We start from the raw sequence: 22,201 nt of genomic DNA, 5'->3' as shown, positions 1-22,201 counted from the left end.
TTCCTGTGTGTGTTCCGTGATGATCCCAGGGCTGGCGCCCCTCTTCTCCTCCCTTCAAATGTTCTTCCCCGCTACACCACCCCCTTGTCATGTGCCTCGTTAGCTTGGCGCTAAAGACTGGCTTGGGGGAAGACTTTGAAGCTTCTCCCATCTCCAGTGGACCTCAAAGCACTCCCTCTAAAGATCCACTCTTAACATTGAACCTTCTGTGCAAACGTGACTCTAGGTCCCCCGCCAACCCCCGGCGCCGTTCTAACCAGATTCCCGGAAATTCTGCAGCCATCACTTTGGCCCATCTCTGTCCTGGCACTGTTTGCAGAGAAACACTGAGTTGAGGGTTGTGTGCGGGAGTAACCACTTTGGTAGGGCCGGAGGGGCGGGGCTAAGGACTCATGAGGCGGGGCTGAGGCTGAGGGGCGAGGCTTGTAGGGCAGTTAGGTGAGAACTGTGGGCAGGGCTGGCTGAGAGCTGGCTTGGGGCTTAAGGAGGTGTAAGGGTTGACGGGCAGAAATTGAGAGCATTTAGAGAATGGATAGCGTTTATCTGAGGGGAGGGGTTTCAAGGGGAAACTGCAGGAGAGCAAGGTGTTAGGAGAGGTAGGACTTGAACTGTTAAGATGCTGAGCGGTGGGTATGACTGCTATGCAGGCCAAGGGGAGAAAAGGGGGTACCTAAGAGCAGTAACGAAGGAAAGCCCCTGAGGGAGGGGGCGCTTAGGAGGAAGAGCTGAATAGAATCGGGCTTAGCTGCTTGAGGTGGGGCCGAGTTAGGGGCGAGGTTTACAGAGAGTGTACGAGAGGGACCGTGTAAGGTGTGGTAAAGCTGTGGTTCGAAACTTCAGCCTGCATCAGAATCACCTGAAGGGTATTTTAAAACCCAGGTCCTTAGGCCCTACCCCCAGGGTCTCTGATTCAGGAAGTCAGAGGCAGGGGGATCTGAGAATTTACATTTCTAACAAATTCCCTGGTGATGCCAATGCTGCTGGTCTCCAAACCATACTTTGAGACCCACTGACTTCAGAGAACGCTTTGGAAGTTCGAGGCAGAATTAATTTAGCATGAAAGTCATGAGAGAGGTGGTACTTAAATGGTATGGACGGAAGGGGCGTGGCTTAGACGCAGGGGCGTGGTTCTGCCTAAGGAGCTCTGAGAGGAGGGGCTTATGAGGGAGAGCTGGAGTTCTAGAGATTAGGGGATTGGAGGCGGGGAAGAACAGGGTACACTTCACGGGGCTGGGTCGAGGAGGAAGGATTCTGAGACGACGGGTGGGGATTATTATAATTAACATCTGAAATAGGCGTGATTCGGGGATCAGGGCGGGGCTTAAATGTGAAATTTACATGAGGGGCGTGGCTTAACCGGATGTCCGGAGGATGTGGGCGGTGTCCTAAGAAGAGGCGGGCGCACAGGACGCAGGCGCACTATGCTCAGCTCGCCCACAGGAAGCGGCCGGGTCTTCCCCCGCCCGCTGTCTCGTGCCAACGCGCAGGCGCACTTCCCCTTCCCGGTCGCCGCCGCCGCCTCCTCTTTCCGCTGCTCCACGCCGGCGCCGCGGAGACGGGCGCGATTTCCGCTTCCGGGCGGGCGGGCAGGCGGGCGGCGCGGGGCTGCCGGGGAGGGGGAGGGGGCGGCACTTCCGGTCGGGCCCTCGGGTCTCCCCGGAGCGGCGGCGCCTCCTCCGCCTCCTCGGCTTCCTCCCGGCGGAGACCCCGGCGCCGGTGAGTGACGGGGCGCGTGGCCCGGGGTCCCGGGGGCAACGTGGGCGGGGGGCCCCGCCCTGGCCCGCCCTGGTCCCCAGAACGTTCCCATCACTGCTTCTCCCGCCGAGCCCGCGCCAGGGGCCCCCCAGTGACTGCTCCCCCAAAAGACTACTCCAGATATCTCCCCATTAATGCCCCCATGTAGGACAGCTGCCAGAGCGCCCTCATTCGTGGCGATGCCCCCAACTGCTGCCAGGGCCCCCCACTGAGGCTTTCTCATAGGATCTCTTCTACATACCCCCCCCACCCCGTCATTGCTTCCTCCAGGACAGCCCCCAAAATGCCACCGGCATTGCCCGTCCCCATGCAGGGCAGCTGCCCGTGAACCCTCCCTTTAGTATCCCCTGTAGATTGCCTCCAAAGAGTGTGGCATTAGTGCTTTGCGGCAGATCTGTCTCCCATTATTTCTGTCTACACACAACAGCCCCCAAAGCTCCTAGCCAGCGCCCCCCCCCAAAACGCCCCCTTCATTAGTGTAAAAATACTTTGCATTCTGGTCAGTGGCCAAGAATGCCTTCTTTCCTTCTCCAGTTCCCCCCCAGTAATTCCCCTTGAGAATAATCCTTTCAATCACCGACACCCCTCACCCGCCCCCCCCATAAACAGCTCCGTCTAGAGTTGTGCTCTCACATCCTCTCCCCCTTTAGGTAGAAATAGCTGCCAGTTTAGCCCCAGGCTCCCATGAAACACTCTCACCCCACCCTCCTCCGGGTCAGCTCCTGTCTGCCGTGTTCCCACAGAGCAGTGCCCTACGTGATGCTGTCTTCCCCTGCCCCTGGCAGCTCTCATCCTGACCTTCCACTTCTCACTCCCTTCTCCTGGACTCCCTGAGGAAGACTCCCAGCTCCACTAGGGCATGACTTCTTTTTTCCCTAGACATTCATTCATTCGCTCTTTACAGAATGAATATTCACTGTTCTAGGTCTAGGACGTACATCCATGAAAGAGAGAGACACACACAGTTTTTGTTTTGTGGGTCTTTACAGTCTAGTTGAGGAGACAGATCAAAAGCAAGCAAACAAACAAGACCAATGCTGTTTTCTGGGTTTTCTGAGTCTTATGAGCTACTTCAGAAGTGAAACCTGAATTGGCAGAGGCAACTTCGCCATGTAAAGATGTGGGTGAACTGTTCCAGGCATCCAGGCAGAGGAAGAGCACGTGCAAAGGCCCTGAGGTGGCCGTGATCGTGATGATCAGAGGGGTGGCAGGGGAGGCCAGTGAGGTTGGAGCAGAGGAATTGAAGGGAAGAATGAGGGGAGAGAAGGTTTGAACTCATAGGGCCTTAGAAGTGAGGGCATTGTGATCAGTCACCTGGCCTTTGTCACCTCTACAGAGCCCAGAATGTTCTACATTTGTTCATTCTTTCCTTTGTTCAACAACTGTTTAATGAACACCTATACACACTGGGGATGCAGCAGAGAACAAAACAGACAAAATCCCCTGTCTTGGTGGAGTGTATATGCCAGTTCATGGGGCACAAAATTAAAAAGCAAACTACAAATGTTTGTGTGAAGAAAATACAGTAGGATAAGGGCATAGAGTTACAGGGGCTGTGGTGTCAGAGGGCATGGCAGGAAGGCCTCTTTCAAGAGATTCCTGTGATCCTCTTGTCACCCACCCCCAGAAAGCCACACACCAGAAAGTTACACCTGTGTGTAAACTCCTCTGTTGGACAGCTGTGGCCCACCAGGGGCTGCCTTACTGCTCCCCTCCCCCGAGAGTGAAATGGTTACAAGGATGAGCCCTGGATCCCACCAGCCGTCGTATCTCTGAGCAAACTATTCCCTATTTCCCAGGCTTCATTCATTCACTTATTTAACAAATACTTGAGACAGGCCCTGTTCTAGGTCCTGGGGATAGAGCAGTGAACAAAACAGGTACAAAATCTTGACTGCTTGGACCCCGCCTCCTAGAGTGGGAGCCCAACAGCAAGAAGACAGACAAACAGACCATATGGTTTGTCAGGTCATGCTGACAGGAAAGGAGAGAAAGGAAGGAGGCTGGGGTGAGCAGGAATGTTGGTTTGAGTGACAGGTTACAGTGGTCTTGGAGCACCTCACTGAGAAGACAGCATCTGAGCAAAGACGTGGAGGAGGTGAGGGAGCGAGAGCCTTCCAGGCAGAAGCAACAGCCAGTGCAAAGGCCCTGGGGCAGGAATAGAGCTGGCACGTTGGTGGAGCAGCCAGGAAGCTGCTGGAGCTGTGGAGGTCATCTCTGACGCGCTTTAAGATGGTGTCACTGAGGGTTTTGAGTGGAGGAGTGACAGTGACATGGTTTGGCCTTAGTCCTCCTGTCTACTAAATGTGAACAGTAGTAATGCTTACCTCATGAGTCTGTTGTGAGGTCTGCTTGAGACAAGCCACATAAGACACCTAGTGCGGTGCTTGTTAGCATTCAGTAAATGCCAGTCGCTAGTCCTGGGGCTGAGTGCCAGGGAAGTGGATGGGGCAAAGTATCTTTCCAGTATAAGGTGGAGAGAGGGCTTTCCTTTATTTTGGAGAGAGAAATACGCGAAGACAGCATGGGAATTCCCTGGCGGTCCAGTGGTTAGGACTCCACTGCTGTGGGCCCGGGTTCGATCCCTGGCTGGAGCTAAGATCCCACAAGCCACGCAGTGCGTCCAAAAAAGGAAAGATAGGATGTTGTAAGGGTAACAGCGCGTACTCTGGAACCCCACTGCTTGCCTTCAACTCCTGGCCTTGCCACTTGTTAGTGGTATGACTTCAGGAGATTAATTGACCTCTCTGGCCTTCAGTCTCTTCCTCTGTAAAATGGGGTTAATAATCCTAACCATCTTCTAGGGTTATTGGGAAGATTCATTGAGTCGACACGTGTAAAGGATCTAGGAGGGTACTGGACATGTAAAAAGCACTTGGTTCAGTGTTACATGTTACTATATGTTACTGCTATTGTTATTACAGACATAGAGTTTCATCACAAGGCAGCTTTGTTGTACCAGAATGGCCCACAGGTCCTGGCATCAGAGAGACCTGGAATCTAATACTTGCTTTCCCCTCCACTGGCCACATGACCTTAGGGAAATGACCCCCACTTCTCCTCAGTTTCCCTACGTATAAAATGGGTCCAGTAATGGTACAGCACTATTATGAGGCATCAAGGTGATGGTACATGTGAAACTGGTCAAACAATAAACACGAGTTGTCATGATTGTGATTGCGGTTGCTGTGGGACTCCGGCCCCTTGGGAGGGGTTCCCCCCATTGCACCACTCTGTGCATGAAATCCATGGCACGTCTCCCCTTAGAAAGATAGCAGTTTGAGGCTTGGGTCCCCTGAGAAAGGAAATGTCTCTCATTTACCATTGGAAATAGTTGTGAGCCTGAGCAGTTGTGTCCCCCAGTAACACCCACTGTGCCTCTCCCAGCAGCAGTCCTTCAGCATCTGCCCACCTGCCCTTGGGGCCCTCTTCGTAACCTCACTTCCACCAGAATTCATTCTCCTGGGAACACCCTGCCAATGTTAGCTCCATCTCCACTAAATGTCCCCCTTCCTCCCTCAGGTAGTTCTGGTCAGCATAGTCTCATCCCGTCACTCATTCAACAAATATGTATCAGTAGACACTTACAGCTATAAATTTATCTCTGAGCACAGCTTTAGCTGCATCGCCTGTTTTGGTATTTTGCTTTTCCATTTCTTGTTCATCTAATTTTCCTTGTGATTTCATTGTAGACCCCCTGGTGATTTGGGAGGGCGCTGTTTAATTCCCACATTTCAGCAAATATTTATCAAGTACCCACACTGTGCCAGGTGCTGTGCTAGGTGCTAGGGGCCCAGTGGTGAGCAAGACAGGCCAAGTCTTCACTGTCTTAGGTGAGGAGGCCAGACAGTAAATACACAGCAAAGGAAATATATGCAATAAGTTGGTGGCAATGACTGTGGTGAAAAAAATGCAGCAGGATGAGGGGCTGGTGAGTGGTGGGGTTAGAGGTATTCCCTCTCTTGGAGATAACATCTGAGCAGAGACCTGAAGGAGGCACGGGAGGGAGCCTTGAGGTCTGGGGAAGAATGTTCCAGGCAAGAGGGAACGGCCTCACCATATCACTTCTCCATCTGTTCAGGATGGTAAATACCTCCCCCAGCCACTTGGCCCCTTCTATGAATGCCCCTCATAATGCAGAGAGCACCCACAAATGAGGCTCCTGTCCCCATAGTTCCACCCTCCCCTTCGTCCTCCTCAGGGAACAATCCTGTATGTGTGTGTGGTGGTGGTGGTGGTAGTGGTGGGGTCCAGCCACAAACTTGCTCTGTGACCTTGGCCAAGTCACTTGCCCTCTCTGTGCCTCTGTTTTGTCAAATGGGGATAACAACAGTCCCCGTGTCAGTCTCATAGAACTGTGATGGGGATTCAGTGAGTTAGTGTGCGTGACCTGCTTGGAAGGGTGCTAGCCTGTGGGAAATGCCCCAGCAGAGCTAGCTGTTAACATGTGCTCTGATGGAGGCGAGCCAGGGTGGGGCTTCCTTCCTGGGACCCCCTCCTCCCATGCCCCCACCGTAGCACCCTAACTGCTCCCCTACTCCCTGCACCCTTCCTCCATGTACTTTCTCTCTGTCCCCCAGCCCAGCCCAGTACCGTCTCCCAGACTCAGGTTCTGCCCACAGGCTTCCACAAGCACCCAGGCACTCCTCTGCTTCTTCCGGAGATCAGCTTAACTAGGGAAGTGTGAAGGCCATAGGATGTTGAGTCTCATCCAGGGACACCCAGAGCTGGAGGCTAAAAATACTGACCTCCGGGCAGGTGTGGAAGAGACACTCACCTTTCACCTGTCTGGGGAGACAGTCAGCCAGATGGATGGGGGTTGATGGGCCCTGGCGTTGGTAGACCGCACTGCCCCCCTGTGGTGGGCTGGGCGCAGAGCCAGCGAAGGGGGATGGCGGCCAAGAACCGTGGCAGACCTTGCGGGCCCTTCTCCCACTGGCCTTCCACCCGCTTAGTGGAGGCGTTGCCCGAAGTCCCTGGCGGGTCTGAGGCTCAGATCAGTCGCAGGAGACGAGGTTGGGGGGTGGGCAGGCAGGCATGGACAGCTGCAGCCTGCAGTGGGAAGTCCTGTAAAGGAGGTGCCCAGAGAGTAACTGCCACCCTGGACAGGGCAGGAACCCCGCTCCCCCGGGGGCAAGGACAGGAACCCACACTCCCGGAGCATCTGCGGTCAGGCTCCTCCTAGGTGTGCGATGTCACTGAAGGTACAGATAGCTCCAGGGGCTGAATGAGCTCTGCCAATGGCTGTTTCCTTACCTCCTATTTCAGCCCCCTTAAGCCCCCCTGCCTTCTGGGGGTCACCGCCCCCTTGTAGAAGTGGAGAGGGTATGGGTCAGGAAGGAGACGGGACTTGAACCCAGGGCCAGGGCCCACGTGTTTCCTGCTGTGTCAGGCTGCCCAGCTGCGCTGCTGTGAGTTGTTCTCCCCAGGCAAGCAAAGTCTCTTTCCTACCTAGTAAGAATAGTAAAAGAATGCCCCCTCCCCACACTGGCTTCGTTCCAGCTGTCCTCGTGTGTCCTGACTTTCTCTTTGTGCTCCTAGCAGTGGGAGTGATAACTAGAGTCCCGTCCAGTGTGCCGGGAAGCACCCACCGACACACATAGCTTGCTGGGTCCTCACAGCAGCCCTGTGAGGTGGGGATGTGTAGGTGAGGAAATCCAGGCACAGAGAGGAGCTTGTCCTTGGTCACACAGCTGGAGAACGGCAGGGCTTAGGTTCAGACCTGGCATTCTGGCTCCAGAGGCCACCCTCTTAACCGCTCTGATGGAAACTTATCATTTGACAAAGGCAAACCCTGAGGGGATTGAGAGCAGGGGGCTGGGGATAGTGTGTGTGTGTTGGGGGTGAGGGGGCTACAGAGCAGAGGGCCTGGGCAGACCCAGAGTGGAGGCCTGAGAGAGTGCACAAGGGAGAGAGAGCAGAAGCCAGGGATGCTGGAAGAACTAGAATCTGAGGAGAGGAAGTGGGGGCCTGCAGGGTGGATAGAGATGTGTGAGAAGCCTAGAAAAAAGGGGAGAGAGAGAAGGCATCCGAGAAACAGCAGGGAGACGAGGAGCGAAGAGGACTCAGAAAAGGGACAGGCCATGGGGGAGAGGTCAGTGGGGCCAGCGGAGCCAAGAGGAAGGCTGGCCTGTGGGGTGGAAGGACAGAGGGACGGGTGAGCAAGGCCGGACGAGGAGGGAGCGGATCTCGAGCCGGTGGGTGTGCGTCTTCCAGTGCCCGCAGCTGGGGGACCCCGCGCGAGGCCCTGCCTCCTCAGCCCCGTCCTCCTCTCTGCAGGGTCCCCCATCTCCCACCCGCCCAGGATGGAGGCCAACGCAGCGGGCAGCGGCGCCGGGGGCGGCGGGAGCAGCGGCCTAGGGGGCGAGGACGGGGTTCACTTCCAGAGCTACCCCTTCGACTTCCTGGAGTTCCTCAACCACCAGCGCTTTGAGCCCATGGAACTGTACGGGGAGCACGCCAAGGCAGTGGCGGCGCTGCCCTGCGCCCCCGGGCCCCCGCCGCAGCCGCCGCCCCAGCCGCCACCCCCGCAGTACGACTACCCGCCCCAGTCCACCTTCAAACCCAAGGCCGAGGTGCCCTCCTCATCCTCGTCGTCCTCGTCGTCCTCTTCGTCGTCGTCCTCCCAAGCCAAGAAGCCCGACCCGCCCCTGCCGCCCGCCTTCGGGGCGCCCCCTCCTCCGCTCTTCGATGCCGCCTTCCCGGCCCCGCAGTGGGGCATCGTCGACCTCTCGGGACACCAGCACCTGTTCGGGAACCTGAAGCGCGGAGGGCCGGCAACCGGGCCGGGGGCGACGCCGGGGCTAGCTGCCCCCACGGGGACGCCCGGGCCGCTCCCCGCGCCCTCGCAGACGCCGCCGGGCCCCACCGCGGGGGCGGCCTGCGATCCAGCCAAGGACGACAAGGGCTACTTCCGGAGGCTGAAGTACCTGATGGAGCGGCGCTTCCCCTGCGGCGTGTGCCAGAAGTCCTTCAAGCAGTCCTCGCACCTGGTCCAGCACATGCTGGTGCACTCGGGGGAGAGGCCATACGAGTGCGGCGTCTGCGGCCGCACCTACAACCACGTCTCCAGCCTCATCCGCCACCGCCGCTGCCACAAGGACGTGCCGCCGGCCGCGGGGGGCCCGCAGCAGCCAGGCGCCCCACTCCCACCGCTGGGCCTGCCCGCGCCCGCCGCCGCCGCCGCCCCCACCTCGGCGTCCTCCGGACCCCCGGCCACGCCCGCCGCCCCCGCCGACGGCAACGCGACCCCCGCCGCCCCTGCGGGTCTGGGGGTACCCCCTCCGGCGGCGGCGGCGACAGGGGGTGGCGACGGCCCGTTCGCCTGCACGCTCTGCTGGAAGGTGTTCAAGAAGCCCAGCCACCTGCACCAGCACCAGATCATCCACACGGGCGAGAAGCCCTTCTCGTGCTCCGTGTGCAGCAAGAGCTTCAACCGCAGGGAGAGCCTCAAGCGGCACGTGAAGACGCACTCCGCCGACCTGCTGCGCCTGCCCTGCGGCATCTGCGGGAAGGCCTTCCGCGACGCTGCTTACCTGCTCAAGCACCAGGCGGCCCACGCGGGCGCGGGCGCGGCGGGGCCGAGGCCCGTGTACCCCTGCGACCTGTGCGGCAAGTCCTACTCGGCGCCCCAGAGCCTGCTGCGGCACAAGGCTGCCCACGCCCCGCCCGCGGCCCCCGACGCGCCCAAGGACGCGACGGCCTCTGTCCCGCAGCCCCCGCCCACCTTCCCCTCGGGACCCTACCTCCTACCCCCCGACCCCCCGGCCACAGACAGCGAGAAGGCGGCGGCGGCCGCGGCGGCGGTGGTGTACGGCGCCGTGCCCGTCCCGCTCCTGGGCGCTCACCCGCTGCTGCTCGGCGGGGCCGGTACCAGCGGGGCTGGAGCCTCGGGCGCCAGCGTCCCCGGCAAGACGTTCTGCTGCGGCATCTGCGGGCGCGGCTTCGGGCGCCGCGAGACGCTGAAGCGCCACGAGCGCATCCACACGGGCGAGAAGCCACACCAGTGCCCGGTGTGCGGGAAGCGCTTCCGCGAGTCCTTCCACTTGAGCAAGCACCACGTGGTGCACACCCGCGAGCGGCCCTACAAGTGCGAGCTGTGCGGCAAGGTCTTCGGCTACCCGCAGAGCCTCACCCGCCACCGCCAGGTGCACCGGCTCCAGCTGCCCTGCGCCCTGGCCGGGGCCGCTGGCCTCCCCGCCAGCCAGGGCGCGACGGGGTCCTGTGGCCCGGGCGCTTCGGCCACGTCCGGGGGCGCCGCCGATGGACTGAGCTATGCCTGCTCGGACTGCGGCGAGCACTTCCCGGACCTCTTCCACGTCATGAGCCACAAGGAGGCGCACATGGCGGAGAAGCCGTACGGCTGCGACGCCTGCGGCAAGACGTTCGGCTTCATTGAGAACCTTATGTGGCACAAGCTGGTCCACCAGGCTGCTCCCGAGCGCCTGCTCCCGCCCGCGCCCGGCGGCCCCCAGCCCTCGGATGGCTCCAGCAGCACCGATGCGGCCAACGTGCTGGACAACGGGCTGGCCGGGGAGGTGGGGGCGGCCGTGGCGGCGCTGGCAGGGGTGTCTGGGGGTGACGATGCGAGTGGGGCGGCGGTGGCCGGGGGCGGCGGGGCTGCTGGTGCGGGCCCCGAGCGCTTCAGTTGTGCCACGTGCGGCCAGAGCTTCAAGCACTTCCTGGGCCTCGTGACTCACAAGTACGTGCACCTGGTGCGGCGGACCCTGGGCTGCGGCCTCTGCGGCCAGAGCTTCGCGGGTGCCTACGACCTGCTCCTGCATCGCCGCAGCCACCGGCAGAAGCGGGGCTTCCGCTGCCCGGTGTGCGGCAAGCGCTTCTGGGAGGCGGCCCTGCTGATGCGCCACCAGCGCTGCCACACGGAGCAACGGCCTTACCGGTGCGGCGTGTGTGGCCGAGGCTTCCTGCGCTCCTGGTACCTGCGGCAGCACCGCGTGGTGCACACGGGCGAGCGGGCCTTCAAGTGCGGCGTGTGCGCCAAGCGCTTCGCGCAGTCGTCCAGCCTGGCGGAGCATCGGCGGCTGCACGCGGTGGCCCGGCCCCAGCGCTGCGGCGCCTGCGGCAAGACCTTCCGCTACCGCTCCAACCTGCTGGAGCACCAGCGGCTGCACCTGGGCGAGCGCGCCTACCGCTGCGAGCACTGCGGCAAGGGCTTCTTCTACCTGAGCTCCGTGCTGCGCCACCAGCGCGCACACGAGCCGCCGCGGCCCGAGCTCCGCTGTCCCGCCTGCCTCAAGGCCTTCAAGGATCCTGGCTACTTCCGTAAGCACCTGGCGGCTCACCAGGGCGGCCGGCCCTTCCGCTGCTCCTCCTGCGGTGAGGGTTTCGCCAACACCTATGGCCTCAAGAAACACCGCCTGGCCCACAAGGCCGAGGGCCTCGGGGGGCCTGGAGCAGGGACGGGCACCTTGCCCGGGAAGGATGCCTGACCAGGGCGGGGGTGTGCTTCCCATCTGCCACTCCAATCAGGTGTCCTTTTCCGGACTCGCCCCTTCGGGAGGCTGATCGGACTCCTTCCCCTCCTCTCTTTGTCCCATCCATCCTTCGGAACTTCAGACAGACTAGCCTCCTTCAAGGCCCATGTCATGCAAACTCAAGACTGAACCACTCCCATCTGGACCTCTCTGGCCCCCTTCTCCTCCTATCAGACGCTGAACTTGATCCTCCGTCCAACCCCGTTTTGTAACCCTCATCAGTCCCCTGCCCCAGCAGCTGTTCAGTCCCCCAATCAGCTTGGTGGAGATGGGCCTGAACAGCCCCTCCCCCTTCCTTTGGAATCTGGCCGGACAGTGGAGTACAAGCAGTTTGGGAGGGCACAGGGGGGACTGGGTGCTCTTGGTTTGTGGGGGTGGGGGGCGGGTGGCAGACGCGGCTTGTACAGAGCGGAGAATAATAAATCTTATCAACAGGGCCGCTGGAGTCCTTTCTTCCCTCCCAGGGGGAGGGGATTAAGCACTGACAAACCGAAGGTTGAGAAGTTTTTTTCCCTGGGGTTTTGATTTCCTGACACCTCCTGCCTCACCCTCACACTCTCTGCTTTTCCTCCTTCAGCTGGTAGTTACCAAGGGTTCACCATATCCAGGCTCTAGGCTTCCAGTCGGGCAAATGGGAGATGAACAAAACAGGTAAGTCGCTGCTTTCGGGAACTGACGATGTGCCTATACTCCTTCCCCTTCAAGAAGCTTTTGGCATTTGTTCACTCAGCCAACATTGCCCCAAGGCCCCTGTCTGCCGGGTCCTTCGATGGACTCTGGGGAAACATGAATTGGACGTGTTCCTTGCCCTCGAGTGAGATGGAAAAGAACCGGTAAACCATTACTGTGTTCCAGCCTTGTGCAGATGCGTGTTTATTATACAGCTCGCTCGTAGTAACCTCTCCCTCCAGGGTGACTTAGGGGAACTTCAAAAGCCCTTTCACAGCCCTCATTTTGGTTCTTGGAACAGTGAAATATATGACCTGCAAGGTTCATTTAGTTATCCTTGTCGGAAGAGGATGCTGAGCTCGTAGAGAAGAAAGAGGCCCCAAAGATCCCTAAGAAGTTCGTGGTAACACTGGGACTACAGTCCGGGGACCCTCAATACTGAAACCTGAAGACAAAGCCGGCTCAGCGGGCACTGCCTGGGTGAGTCCGGTTTGACCCACGAGAGGGCGGCAGTGTGGCCACCATGCTCTAAGGCTGGAGATCCAGCAGGCGACAGACCTCGTACCAGGGCTCAGAAGTCACATGGATGTGGACCACCATAATATAAAGGACATGGAAGTTTCACCGGGGGCTGAGAGCATGGAAGAGTCACTTTATCAGACTAGGGGACTAACCAAGCTTCCTGCAGGAGGAGGAGGAGGATGCCCGAAGGACGACAGAGCCACAGGAGCTTGCCAGGTAAAGTGGGCAAAGAATTCCAGGTGGAGGGTTTTGTGTGTCTAACTCAACCCAGCTCTTCTAGAGAATTTCAAATAGATTGGTACGGCTTGAGAGGCTGGCGGTAGGAGGCTGGATACCGAAGGGCCATGAATTCCCAATAGCGGAGCTTGGGTGATCTTGTAGGCCCGGGGCTGGCAGCTAGCAGCTGCTGGATATAAGACACTGACACATTTGGTTTAGCCCATACATTAAAAAAAAAAAGGCTGAGTTATCTGCCAACATTTGAAAATCAAGAGATTTTACATAATACGAACTAATGGAACTTCTGAAAAATTTGGAAGATCTAGCAACACAGTCTGCATCCTCCCCGGGGCCAAGTAGCCGTTGCTCTCTTTGGACGTGGCATATATCCTCCAGTTTGCTGCCATTTCCCCAGCACTGTCAAATCCCAACGCTGAGCCCAAGTGTCAGTGGTCCTATCTCACCTCGCTAGTCCTGATGTTTCCCCTCAAACCCGGCCACCTTCCTCACTTAGTTACATTGCCGCCACAGTTCCTGTAGGCACTCACGTTTGGAATCCCTTCTCACGGCCACAAGGATCTGTGGGTTGGTGACAAGGTTGGGGTCTGAGTTTTGGAAGGATGGATCCGCGTGGCCACAGTATGGAGAATGAAGCGAGCAGGGCGTGGACGTGTGAGACCACTGTCGGCTTGGTCTACAAGAGTAGTGATGATGAAATGAAGCATTCAGATTCCAAAGATATTTGGCTCAACAGCGGGAAATTGATAGGGAGTCAGATAAATGGATGAAGGAGGAAAAAGACTCAAGGAACCTGCCAAGGCTTCTAGCTTGGGTGGTGATGCCAGTGATGGGAAACACGGGCGTTTCCTTGGTAAAAACTGAATTCTGTTCCCCTTATGAGTTGTCTGTGGGACAGCTTATGGGGGTGTTGGGTGAAGGGGAAGGGGTGCAAATCCAGGGCTCTCCCACCTTTAGTATCCTGACACGGGAGTCCCTTCGTTTTGCCAAACTTCCCTGACCCCCAATCCCATAGCTGAACGACATAGCTTCTTTGAATAGCCAGACGCTGTCCACCCCATTCTGAAGATGAGGAAACAGAGGTTTGGAGAGAGTTGCAACTCACTGCTGGGGCCAGGACCACAGTGTGGCCCTTCTACCCCCAGCCCTGGAACACAAGACCAACATAGAGAAAACCCTTCATAAAGTCCTTTAATGGGAACAGAACTGGAGGCTTCCCACCTGCAGCTCCTCCTCTGCCCAACCCCCCAGTGACCCAACTCCTGTTCCCCAGCCGCCAGACACCAGCCAGGCCACCACACTGCCACCCACCAACCATTCCTTGGCATAGCTTGGGACCAAGCTGTAAGCGGTTTGCTTCAAATTGGGAGTGAAGGTAGTTAGAGAAACTTGAGGCTACTGTGTAGACCTGGGGGACCATGGGCTCTGAGCCTGAAGCTTTAGGAGGGGGATGTTAGGTGACTGTTCGTGGTCTGGGTTTTCAGTTGCCTTGGAAGAGGAGTCTGGGTGGCTTAGGGAGGGACCACATGGGAGCAGGGCTGGTAGCTCCTGCAGTCAAAATTCTTACGGTCAGGCTTCCATCCTTGTGACCTGAGCGCTCCTGGCTATGACTTGGGGACCCTCTGGCTTTGAGGTGATGGGGTCCCAGTCTCTTTATGGAGGACCCGGTGGGCATCTTCTGCCTGAGGACGGGTAGGCATCCCATGGTCAGTGCAATCCAGTGAGGTAGGCAAAATGTTCCATCCTGGTCCCCCCTCTGAGTGCTCAGCTCTGCTGCCGCAAGCTGTGTCTTGCGCGAGGACAACCCATCGGGGGGCAAACGGGGCAATGAAATTGAGCCCGTGTTCCTTGCATTTGCTGGGCATCCACAGGGCTGCCTCTGTGCCTTCCTCTGAATCTCATGCGGGTGCTGGGTGGCTTGTGAGCGTCCTGAGCCCGCTTCTCCCTCTGCTCACCCACCCTGGCCGCTCGTTGCCATCTCCGTGGGCTCTTACGTCACCTCTCCCCCAACCTCTCCCCTTCCTCCTCTGCCTCCGTATCCCACCCACCCCTCCCCTGCAACCTGCCGCCTACCTCCCACGTTCCTGCTCTCCCAGACTACTGGTCGATCTCCACCTTCACTTTGGCGGTCTCCCCACGTCCCTCTTCCAGAGTGTTTCCTGCCCCACACCCACTCCCTGACCCGTCGGCCCCCGATGCCAGCTGGCTTCCAGAGTCTCCCAACCCCGGTCCCGGCCCGTGGAAGTGGGTGCGCTGATGCTTTCGGAAGTTGGAGGAGTTGTTGAAAGTGCGATCGCAGAGGGTGCAGCGGAAGGGGCGCTCGCCAGTGTGGATGCGGGCGTGGCCGCTGAGCACCGAGGACTGGGTGAAGCCCTTGCCGCACACGCCGCAGTGGTAGGGCCGCTCGCCCGTGTGCACCCGCTCGTGGTCTCGCATGTCTGAGGAGCGGCGGAACGGCTTGGCGCAGAACCTGCAGGCGAAAGGCTTCCCCACCGCCGCGCCTGCGGCCGCCGCAGCCATCACCACCTCCGACCTCTCCTGGGGCACCCCGGGCCGCTGTTCTTGAGCCGCCGCCGCCTCCGGAGGCCTTTGAGAGGTCCCCGGCTCCACCCCGTGTCGGTGCTGGTGCCGCAGCAGAGGTGCCAGGGCCTTGAAGGCCCGGGGGCAGAGCGGGCAGCGGTAGGGCCGCTCTCCCGTGTGCAGGCTGTAGTGGGCACGGAGGCTGGCGGGGCCTGGACAGCTGTGGCCACACACATGACACCGGCTTGGGTCCCCACCCTGCCCACCACCCTCAGCCCCCGCCAGGTGGCCGTGTTCGTGGAACAGCAGCTCGGAGACCAGCCGGAAGACAGCTGGGCACAAGGCACAGTGGAGAGAACCTGGCTCCGGGGGCTCAGGTACCAGCGTGGTGTCCGTCACCTTCACCACCTGGATCTCGATGAGGTCACTCGGGGGGGTGGCCGGGCGGCTATCATCAGGCACCAGGACCTGGGTGAAGCGGGGGGGGGGGGGGGGAAGAAACAAGGAGCCTGTGGACTCTGCCTCAAGGCCTCCCCACTACGCCTTATTAAACACACGTATTAAACACACTTACTAAAACACACTCTGTAACATACTGAGCCCCTTAATTTCTAGATTCGGCTCTCCTTCCTCTGAGATTCTGCCGTATGACCACCAAGACTTCCCCTCCTGTCCAAAATATATCACAGATCCAGCCATTTCTCTCCTCCACCCCACTTACAATTAAGCCAATCATTTCTTGCCAAGTCCCCTGACCCTCTGAATGACTCTGTTCCTACGCCTGCTCCCTTATAACCCACCTCCCCAAAGCAGCCCGAATGACCTTTTGAAAACGGAAATCAGACAGCAGTCATTTTCCCACTCAAAACCCTCCCATGATTCCAACTGCTCTTAAAATCCAAAAACGCCATCTACTACCCATCATGATCTGGCTCCCGCTTATCTCTCTGACCCTAGTGTAAATATAAGCCGGCACACAGCTGACTTCTCTCTTCTAAATTTAGCTTCCCTACCCCCCAACTCTATCAGCTCACTCTTTTTTATAGAACGTAGCACAATAAGTCTCGTCTATTGTCTCTCTTCCCTACCCAACTGCAAGCTGCAAAAGAATACAGCTTATGTGTCTCATTCACCTCTCCATCTGTCTAGCCCAAGTAGGAGCTGAGTAAATGTCTGTTGAATGAATGGTTGTCCTCAGATACTCTCCCATCCTGAGTGGGGTTCCAAGGTCACCTGGAGCAGTCATTTCTCCCCCCAAATCCTCTCCTGGGCATCAGGACGCATCACTCAGACCCTTGCAGAATCATCCCCCCACCCCAACGTGCATGCCCCAACCATAACCCCACACCTTTGTCTTTCAGGGTCACCTTCCCAACTTTCCACCTTAGAATTTCTGAGGCCCCGCCCTCTGAAGGCTCCGCCCCCTAATTAGACAAACTTCATCCCCGGGACTCCTCTCTCTGGACCTATCACCAGCTCAGATGTTCCGCCCAACGCCCTCCTCAGGCTCCACCCCCACTCAGGCCCCGCCCCTCCACCCTCATAGGCTCCGTGCTAAGCCCCACCCCTCGCCCACCCCGAGAAAGCACCGCCCCCAGGACCGGAGCACTAAATACCTTCCCCGCCCAGCCCTAAGCCCCGCCCTGGCCCCGCCCACCCCTGCGCCCTCCTCCAGCCTCGAGCTCCCCGCCCAGGCCCCTTCCTCGCCCGCACCAGGTCCGGAGGCTCCGGGGATCTCGGCTCCGGGGCCGCTGAGCTCGGACTCCGGGGCTCCGGGCGCGCAGCGGCCATCTTGTGCCCAGGCCCCGCCCCCGAGGCCCGCGGTCGCTCCGGGAGGGGGCGTGGCCTGGGTTGGCGTCAGCGCCTTCGCGCAGGCGCACTGGAGGACGGGCCGGGGCTTCCCAGGAGCCGGGTCTCCCCCTCCCCGGGGAGAAAGTGATGAATTTCTTCCTAATTGCCTGTCACTTCCCGCAGGAGACAGCCTGCGTGGGTTACTGGGTGGCTGCGAACTAATTCGAATTTCTCTTTTTAACCTATATGAGTAAGCTCTGGCAGTCAGTTGACACTGACCAGAATTGAATAACCTTTGTTCTCCTTTCATGTTACACGTTTTTGTGGTCACCTCCTCTGCATGGCTTGTGATAACCCAGTGAGGCAAAGTTTATGAATGTAAGGTGTTTAAAGTCCGTTTGCAGAAAGATACTCAGCAAACAGCAACACTGGTGATACTGGGATTTATTTGCAAAAGACCTTAGGTGGTGTGGTGTAACGTTTGGGAAACGCCTTTTTTTCAGCCACGCGCAACGGCATGCGGCATCTTAGTTGCCGACCAGGGATGAACTGGTGCCCCCTGCAGTGGAAGTGCGGAGTCTTAACTACCGGACCGCCAGGGAAGTCCCGGGAAATGCTCTTTTGGAGGAAAGAGCCCAAAGACTGGCGGTTTTCGGCAGCACCAAGGACAGGGCTGAGGCCTTAGCCCTCCAACTGTTAATTTCATGGCCTGGCTGCGTGACCTTGGAGAGGTCAACATACTTCTCTCGACTGTGCCTGCATTTTCTCATGGACAAAAGTGTAGAGGGTTGTAAAACCTAATAAGAAAGAGATATGCAAGATCTTTGGAACAACCTTAAGTTGTTTTCTTGGCAGGGCAGGGTAGGAGATGCTAAACATGAAGGTCATTCCTAAATTCTCTGTTTCTCCTCCTTATGGGAACATGATTAAGATTGCATTTTCCTTTGCAGTTAGACGTGGCCATGTGATTCCCTTTGCCCAATGAACTATAAGTGAAACCAATGTGTGTCAACTTCAGCACAAGATAAGAGCCTGCAAGCTGTTCACCACTTTCCATCCAGGCTGTTCTGTGTGTGGGGATCTGTTGGGTGAAGTGAAGTTTCCATCAGCCTGAATTCCAGAGTATGTATCTACAGTGACCAGAAACTGATGCTCATCTTCCTTGGATATATAGCATTTAAAATTATCATTTGTTTGATTAAAGCCACTGAGCTTTGGGGTTGTTTGTTACTGCAGCAGAACCTATTGTATCTTGACTGATAAACCTAGGGAGTCTTTTTTCTTCTTCTTTTTTATTTTGGCTGCATTGGGTCTTTGTTGCTGCAGGTGGGCTTTCTCTAGTTGTGGCGAGCAGGGGTTACTCTTTGTTGCAGTGCGCGGGTTTCTCATTGTGGTGGCTTCTCTTGTTGTGGAGCGCAGGCTCTAGGCGCGTGGGCTCAGTAGTTGTGGCACGCGAGTTCAGTATTTGTAGCGCATGGGCTTAGTTGCTCAGCGGCATGTGGGATCTTCCCAGATTGAACGTGTGTCCCCTGCATTGGCAGGTGGATTCTTAACCACTGTGCCACCAGGGAAGTCCTAGGGAGTCTTTTCTTAATTTTATTTTGAACCATTTCTGTATACCAAAATTATTTGGAATCATGTAAACGGCTCCCTATCCTCACTAATAAACTTAGAAGACTATACAACTTTACAGAAGCAGTCTAAGCCCTCTGTGTATCCCCCCATCCATTTTCCTCCCTCCCTCCCCTGAGGTTATTAGATTTTGCATTTTCTGTTTATCATTCCCACGCATGCCTTCCTATTTTGCTACGTATCTGATACAACATGATATTGTTCCGCGTATGTTAACACATTTAGGATAAATGATATCATTTCAGTGTAAGCTTCTCTAACTTTTTGCCCCCTCGACATTGCTTTTTATATTTGTAAACATGGATACCTGTAGTCTAGTCACTCGTTGTCAATGCTGGTGTGATAGCCCACTGGTGATGATGCCATAGTACATTTTTTCATTCTCCTGTTGAAGGACATTGGGTTGGTTCCAATTTTTTTCCTTTTTATTGAAGTATAGTTGATTTACAATATTGTGTTAGTTTCAGGTGTACAGCAAAGTGATTCTGATATACATATATATGCATATATACATATATATTCTTTTTTGGATAGAAATATTCCTTTAAACATTTTTTTCCGTTATAATTTATTACAAGATATTGAATATAGTACCCTGTGCTATACAGTAGGTCCTTGTTGGTTATCTTTTTTTTTTTGCTGCAGAAAGCTTTATTGTTTCCCTTTGGCCCAGGGCTCGGAGAGGGCTCCCGGGCAGTTAACAAGCTGCCCAGTGGCTGCAGGGACAGGCTGCAGGCAGAAGCCCTGACCCCGGAGGGGCTCCTCACAGGCCGCTGGGCTCCAGGGGCTCCTAGTGGTGCCTGAGGCTGAGCCTTTGGAAGAGACACTCGCCCAGCCCAGCCTGGGGGCCGAGCAGCCTGCGGAGGTTGGTCAGGCGGTCGCCCATCTTCTTGATGAGCTTCACCTGCTCATCCAGGAAGTGGCTCCAGGAAGTCCACAGGTGGAGTCTGCGCGGGCAGAGCCCAGGGCCTGCGGACCCACAGGGCCTGGCGCAGGTTCTTCTCCGTCAGCCGGGCGGCTTCCACGGCGTCCTGGGCTTTCCCCACGCTCCTGGGACGGCTTCGGCACGTCCTGGAAGAGGGCGCGGCCACAGCGCTGCTTTTGCCTTTTCCAGTGAGCTCGGGCCCTCCGGCTTCTCCTCGGCCCGTTCGCGAAACGATGTCTCACGCCCTCGCGAGCTGCTGCGTCGTGTGGGAAGAGAAGCGCAGAGACAGGTAGGTGTGGGAGAGCGGCAGACGCACGTTACCAGGCGGGTGACTGCGGCCTCCACCTGGCGGAGGAATTGTGACGAATCTGGGAACTCATGCTTGGTCGGCAGTAAGGAGCTAAGCTCAGAAAATGGTGTTGGCTGGTCCCGGAGGGCGAGGAGAGCTGAGTGGGTGATTCCAAGGTTGTGACTGGAAAAAAGGTTGGAGGGTGGTCCGAGTCTGGAGGAAGGGGCGCCCTTGGGTCTGTTCAGTCCAAACACTGTGGAAGCAAGAGACACATGCGTGGCCAGCGCGCTACCGGTTATCTATAGTACTGTGCATATGCTGACCCCATACTCCCAATTTATCCCTTCTCCCCGTTTATCCCTCCCCCTACATTTCCCCTATGGTAACCATAAGTTTGTTTTCTATGTCTGTGAGTCTGTTCCTGTTTTGTAAATAAGTTCATTTGTACTATTTTTAAGATTCCTCACGTAAGTGATACTGTATAATGTTTGTGTTTCTCTTACTTACTTCACTTAATATTACCATCTCTAGTTGCATCCATGTTGCTGCAAATGGCGTTATTTCATTCTTTTTTATGGCTGAATAGTATTGCATCATAGATATATGATGGAATATGTGATGGATATATGATGGATATATATGTGATGGAATACTACTCAGCCATAAAAAAGAATGAAATATATATATCTCACAACTTCTTAATCCCATCATCTGTCAATGGACGTTTAGGTGGCTTCCATGTCTTGACTATTGTAAATAGTGCTGCTATGAACATAGGGGTGCATGCATCTTTTCGAATTTGAGTTTTCTCTGGATATATGCCCAGGAGTGGGATTGCTGAATCATATGCTAATTCTATTTTTAGCGTTTTGAGGATCCTCCATACTGTTCTCCATAGTGGCTGCACCAATTTAGATTCCCACCAACAGTGTAGGAGGGTCCCCTTCTCTCCACACCCTCTTCAGCATTTATTATTTGTAGATTTTTAATGATGGTCATTCTGACCAGTGTGAGGTGGTACCTGCATGTAACCAGTTTTTGATTATTACAAATGATACTGCCATGAAAATTCTTGCTTACATCTCCTTGAACCCAGATGGGAGTTTTCGCTAAGTTATATACCTGAGAGTTGAGTTGCTGGATCAAAGAACAGGAACATCTTCAACTTCCATGTTCAATTTGGTAGATATCACCCAACTGTTCGTCATAGTATCTCCACCACCTACTAGCTGGGAAATCTGGGGTAAGTTCTGTTTTTTTTTAAAGGAACATTTATTTATTTATGGTCTACGTTGGGTCTTTTTTTTTTTTTTTAACATCTTTATTGGAGTATAATTGCTTTACTATGGTGTGTTAGTTTCTGCTTTATAACAAAGTGAATCAACTATACATATATCCCCATATCTCTTCCCTCTTGCATCTCCCTCCCTCCCACCCTCCCTATCCCACCCCTCTAGGTGGTCACAAAGCACCGAGCTGATCTCCCTGTGCTATGCAGCTGCTTCCCACTAGCTATCTATTTTACGTTTGGTGTGTATATATGTCCATGCCTCTCTCTCAGTTCGTCCCAGCTTACTCTTCCCCCTCCCCGTGTCCTCAAGTCCATTCTCTAGTAGGTCTGCATCTTTATTCCTGTCTGGCCCCTAGGTTCTTCTGACCATTTTCTTTTTTTTAGATTCCATATGTATGTGTTAGCATACAGTATTTGTTTTTCTCTTTCTGACTTCACTCTGTATGACAGACTCTAGGTCCATCCACCTCACTACAAATAACTCAATTTCGTTTCTTTTTATGGCTGAGTAATATTCCATTGTATATATGTGCCACATCTTCTTTATCCATTCATCTGTCGATGGACACTTAGGTTACTTCCATGTCCTGGCTGTTGTAAATAGAGCTTCAGTGAACATTGTGGTACATGACTCTTTTTGAATTATGGTTTTCTCAGGGTATTTCCCCAGTAGTGGGATTGCTGTGTCGTATGGTAGTTCTAGTTTTAGTTTTTTGAGGAACCTCCATACTGTTCTCCATAGTGGCTGCACCAACTTACATTCCCACCAACAGTGCAGGAGGGTTCCCTTTTCTCCACACCCTCTCCAGCAGTTATTGTTTGTAGATTTTTTGATGATGGCCATTCTGACTGGTGTGAGATGATATCTCATTGTAGTTTTGATTTGCATTTCTCTCATGATTAATGATGTTGAGCATTCTTTTATGTGTTTGTTGGCAACCTGTATATCTTCTTTGGAGAAAGGTCTATTTAGGTCTTCTGCCCATTTTTGGATTGCGTTGTTTGTTTTTTTGATATTGAGCTGCTTGTAAATTTTGGAGATTAATCCTTTATCAGTTGCTTCATTTGCAAATATT

General features: G+C 55.7%; 2 protein-coding genes across 5 annotated transcripts; one reads left to right on the top strand and one right to left on the bottom strand.

The window, feature by feature from the left end:
- Positions 1-1,557: 1,557 nt before the first annotated feature.
- ZNF865 (zinc finger protein 865) lies at positions 1,558-21,075 on the top strand. 4 transcript variants are annotated; one of them, XR_010939393.1, is made up of 6 exons: positions 1,558-1,716; positions 8,035-11,900; positions 12,220-12,656; positions 17,939-18,110; positions 19,735-19,834; positions 20,931-21,072. XR_010939393.1 is itself a non-coding variant. In XM_067721350.1 (2 exons), the coding sequence occupies exon 2, from the start codon at positions 8,061-8,063 to the stop codon at positions 11,202-11,204; it is 3,144 nt and encodes a 1,047-aa protein (XP_067577451.1). In that variant the 5' UTR covers positions 1,558-1,716; positions 8,035-8,060; the 3' UTR covers positions 11,205-15,690. The 4 variants fall into 4 exon arrangements, 1 of the variants encoding a protein (XP_067577451.1); XR_010939391.1 differs by having other exon boundaries at positions 8,035-12,656; positions 20,931-21,075; XR_010939392.1 differs by lacking the exons at positions 17,939-18,110; positions 19,735-19,834; positions 20,931-21,072 and adding an exon at positions 14,829-15,690 and having other exon boundaries at positions 8,035-12,656.
- Positions 13,853-17,040, bottom strand: ZNF784 (zinc finger protein 784). Its single transcript, XM_067721372.1, has 2 exons — positions 16,911-17,040; positions 13,853-15,665 (listed from the first exon to the last, which is right to left on the bottom strand). Exons 1-2 carry the CDS (start codon positions 16,986-16,988, stop codon positions 14,775-14,777), a joined length of 969 nt encoding a protein of 322 aa, XP_067577473.1. The 5' UTR covers positions 16,989-17,040; the 3' UTR covers positions 13,853-14,774.
- Positions 21,076-22,201: the final 1,126 nt, after the last annotated feature.

This window comes from Pseudorca crassidens, chromosome 20 (assembly GCF_039906515.1).
Source record: "Pseudorca crassidens isolate mPseCra1 chromosome 20, mPseCra1.hap1, whole genome shotgun sequence".
NCBI lineage: Eukaryota > Metazoa > Chordata > Mammalia > Artiodactyla > Delphinidae > Pseudorca > Pseudorca crassidens.
Note: the sequence above shows the minus strand (reverse complement) of the source record. Positions and strands in the feature narration are given on the sequence as shown.

Coding starts and splice junctions, on each gene's coding strand:
- ZNF865 (XM_067721350.1), top strand. CDS start 8,061: ATGGAGGCCAACGCAGCGGGCAGCGGCGCCGGGGGCGGCGGGAGCAGC.
- ZNF784 (XM_067721372.1), bottom strand. CDS start 16,988: ATGGCCGCTGCGCGCCCGGAGCCCCGGAGTCCGAGCTCAGCGGCCCCG. Junction 15,666..16,910: donor CCCCGGAGCCTCCGGACCTG/GTGCGGGCGAGG, acceptor CGCTTCACCCAG/GTCCTGGTGCCTGATGATAG.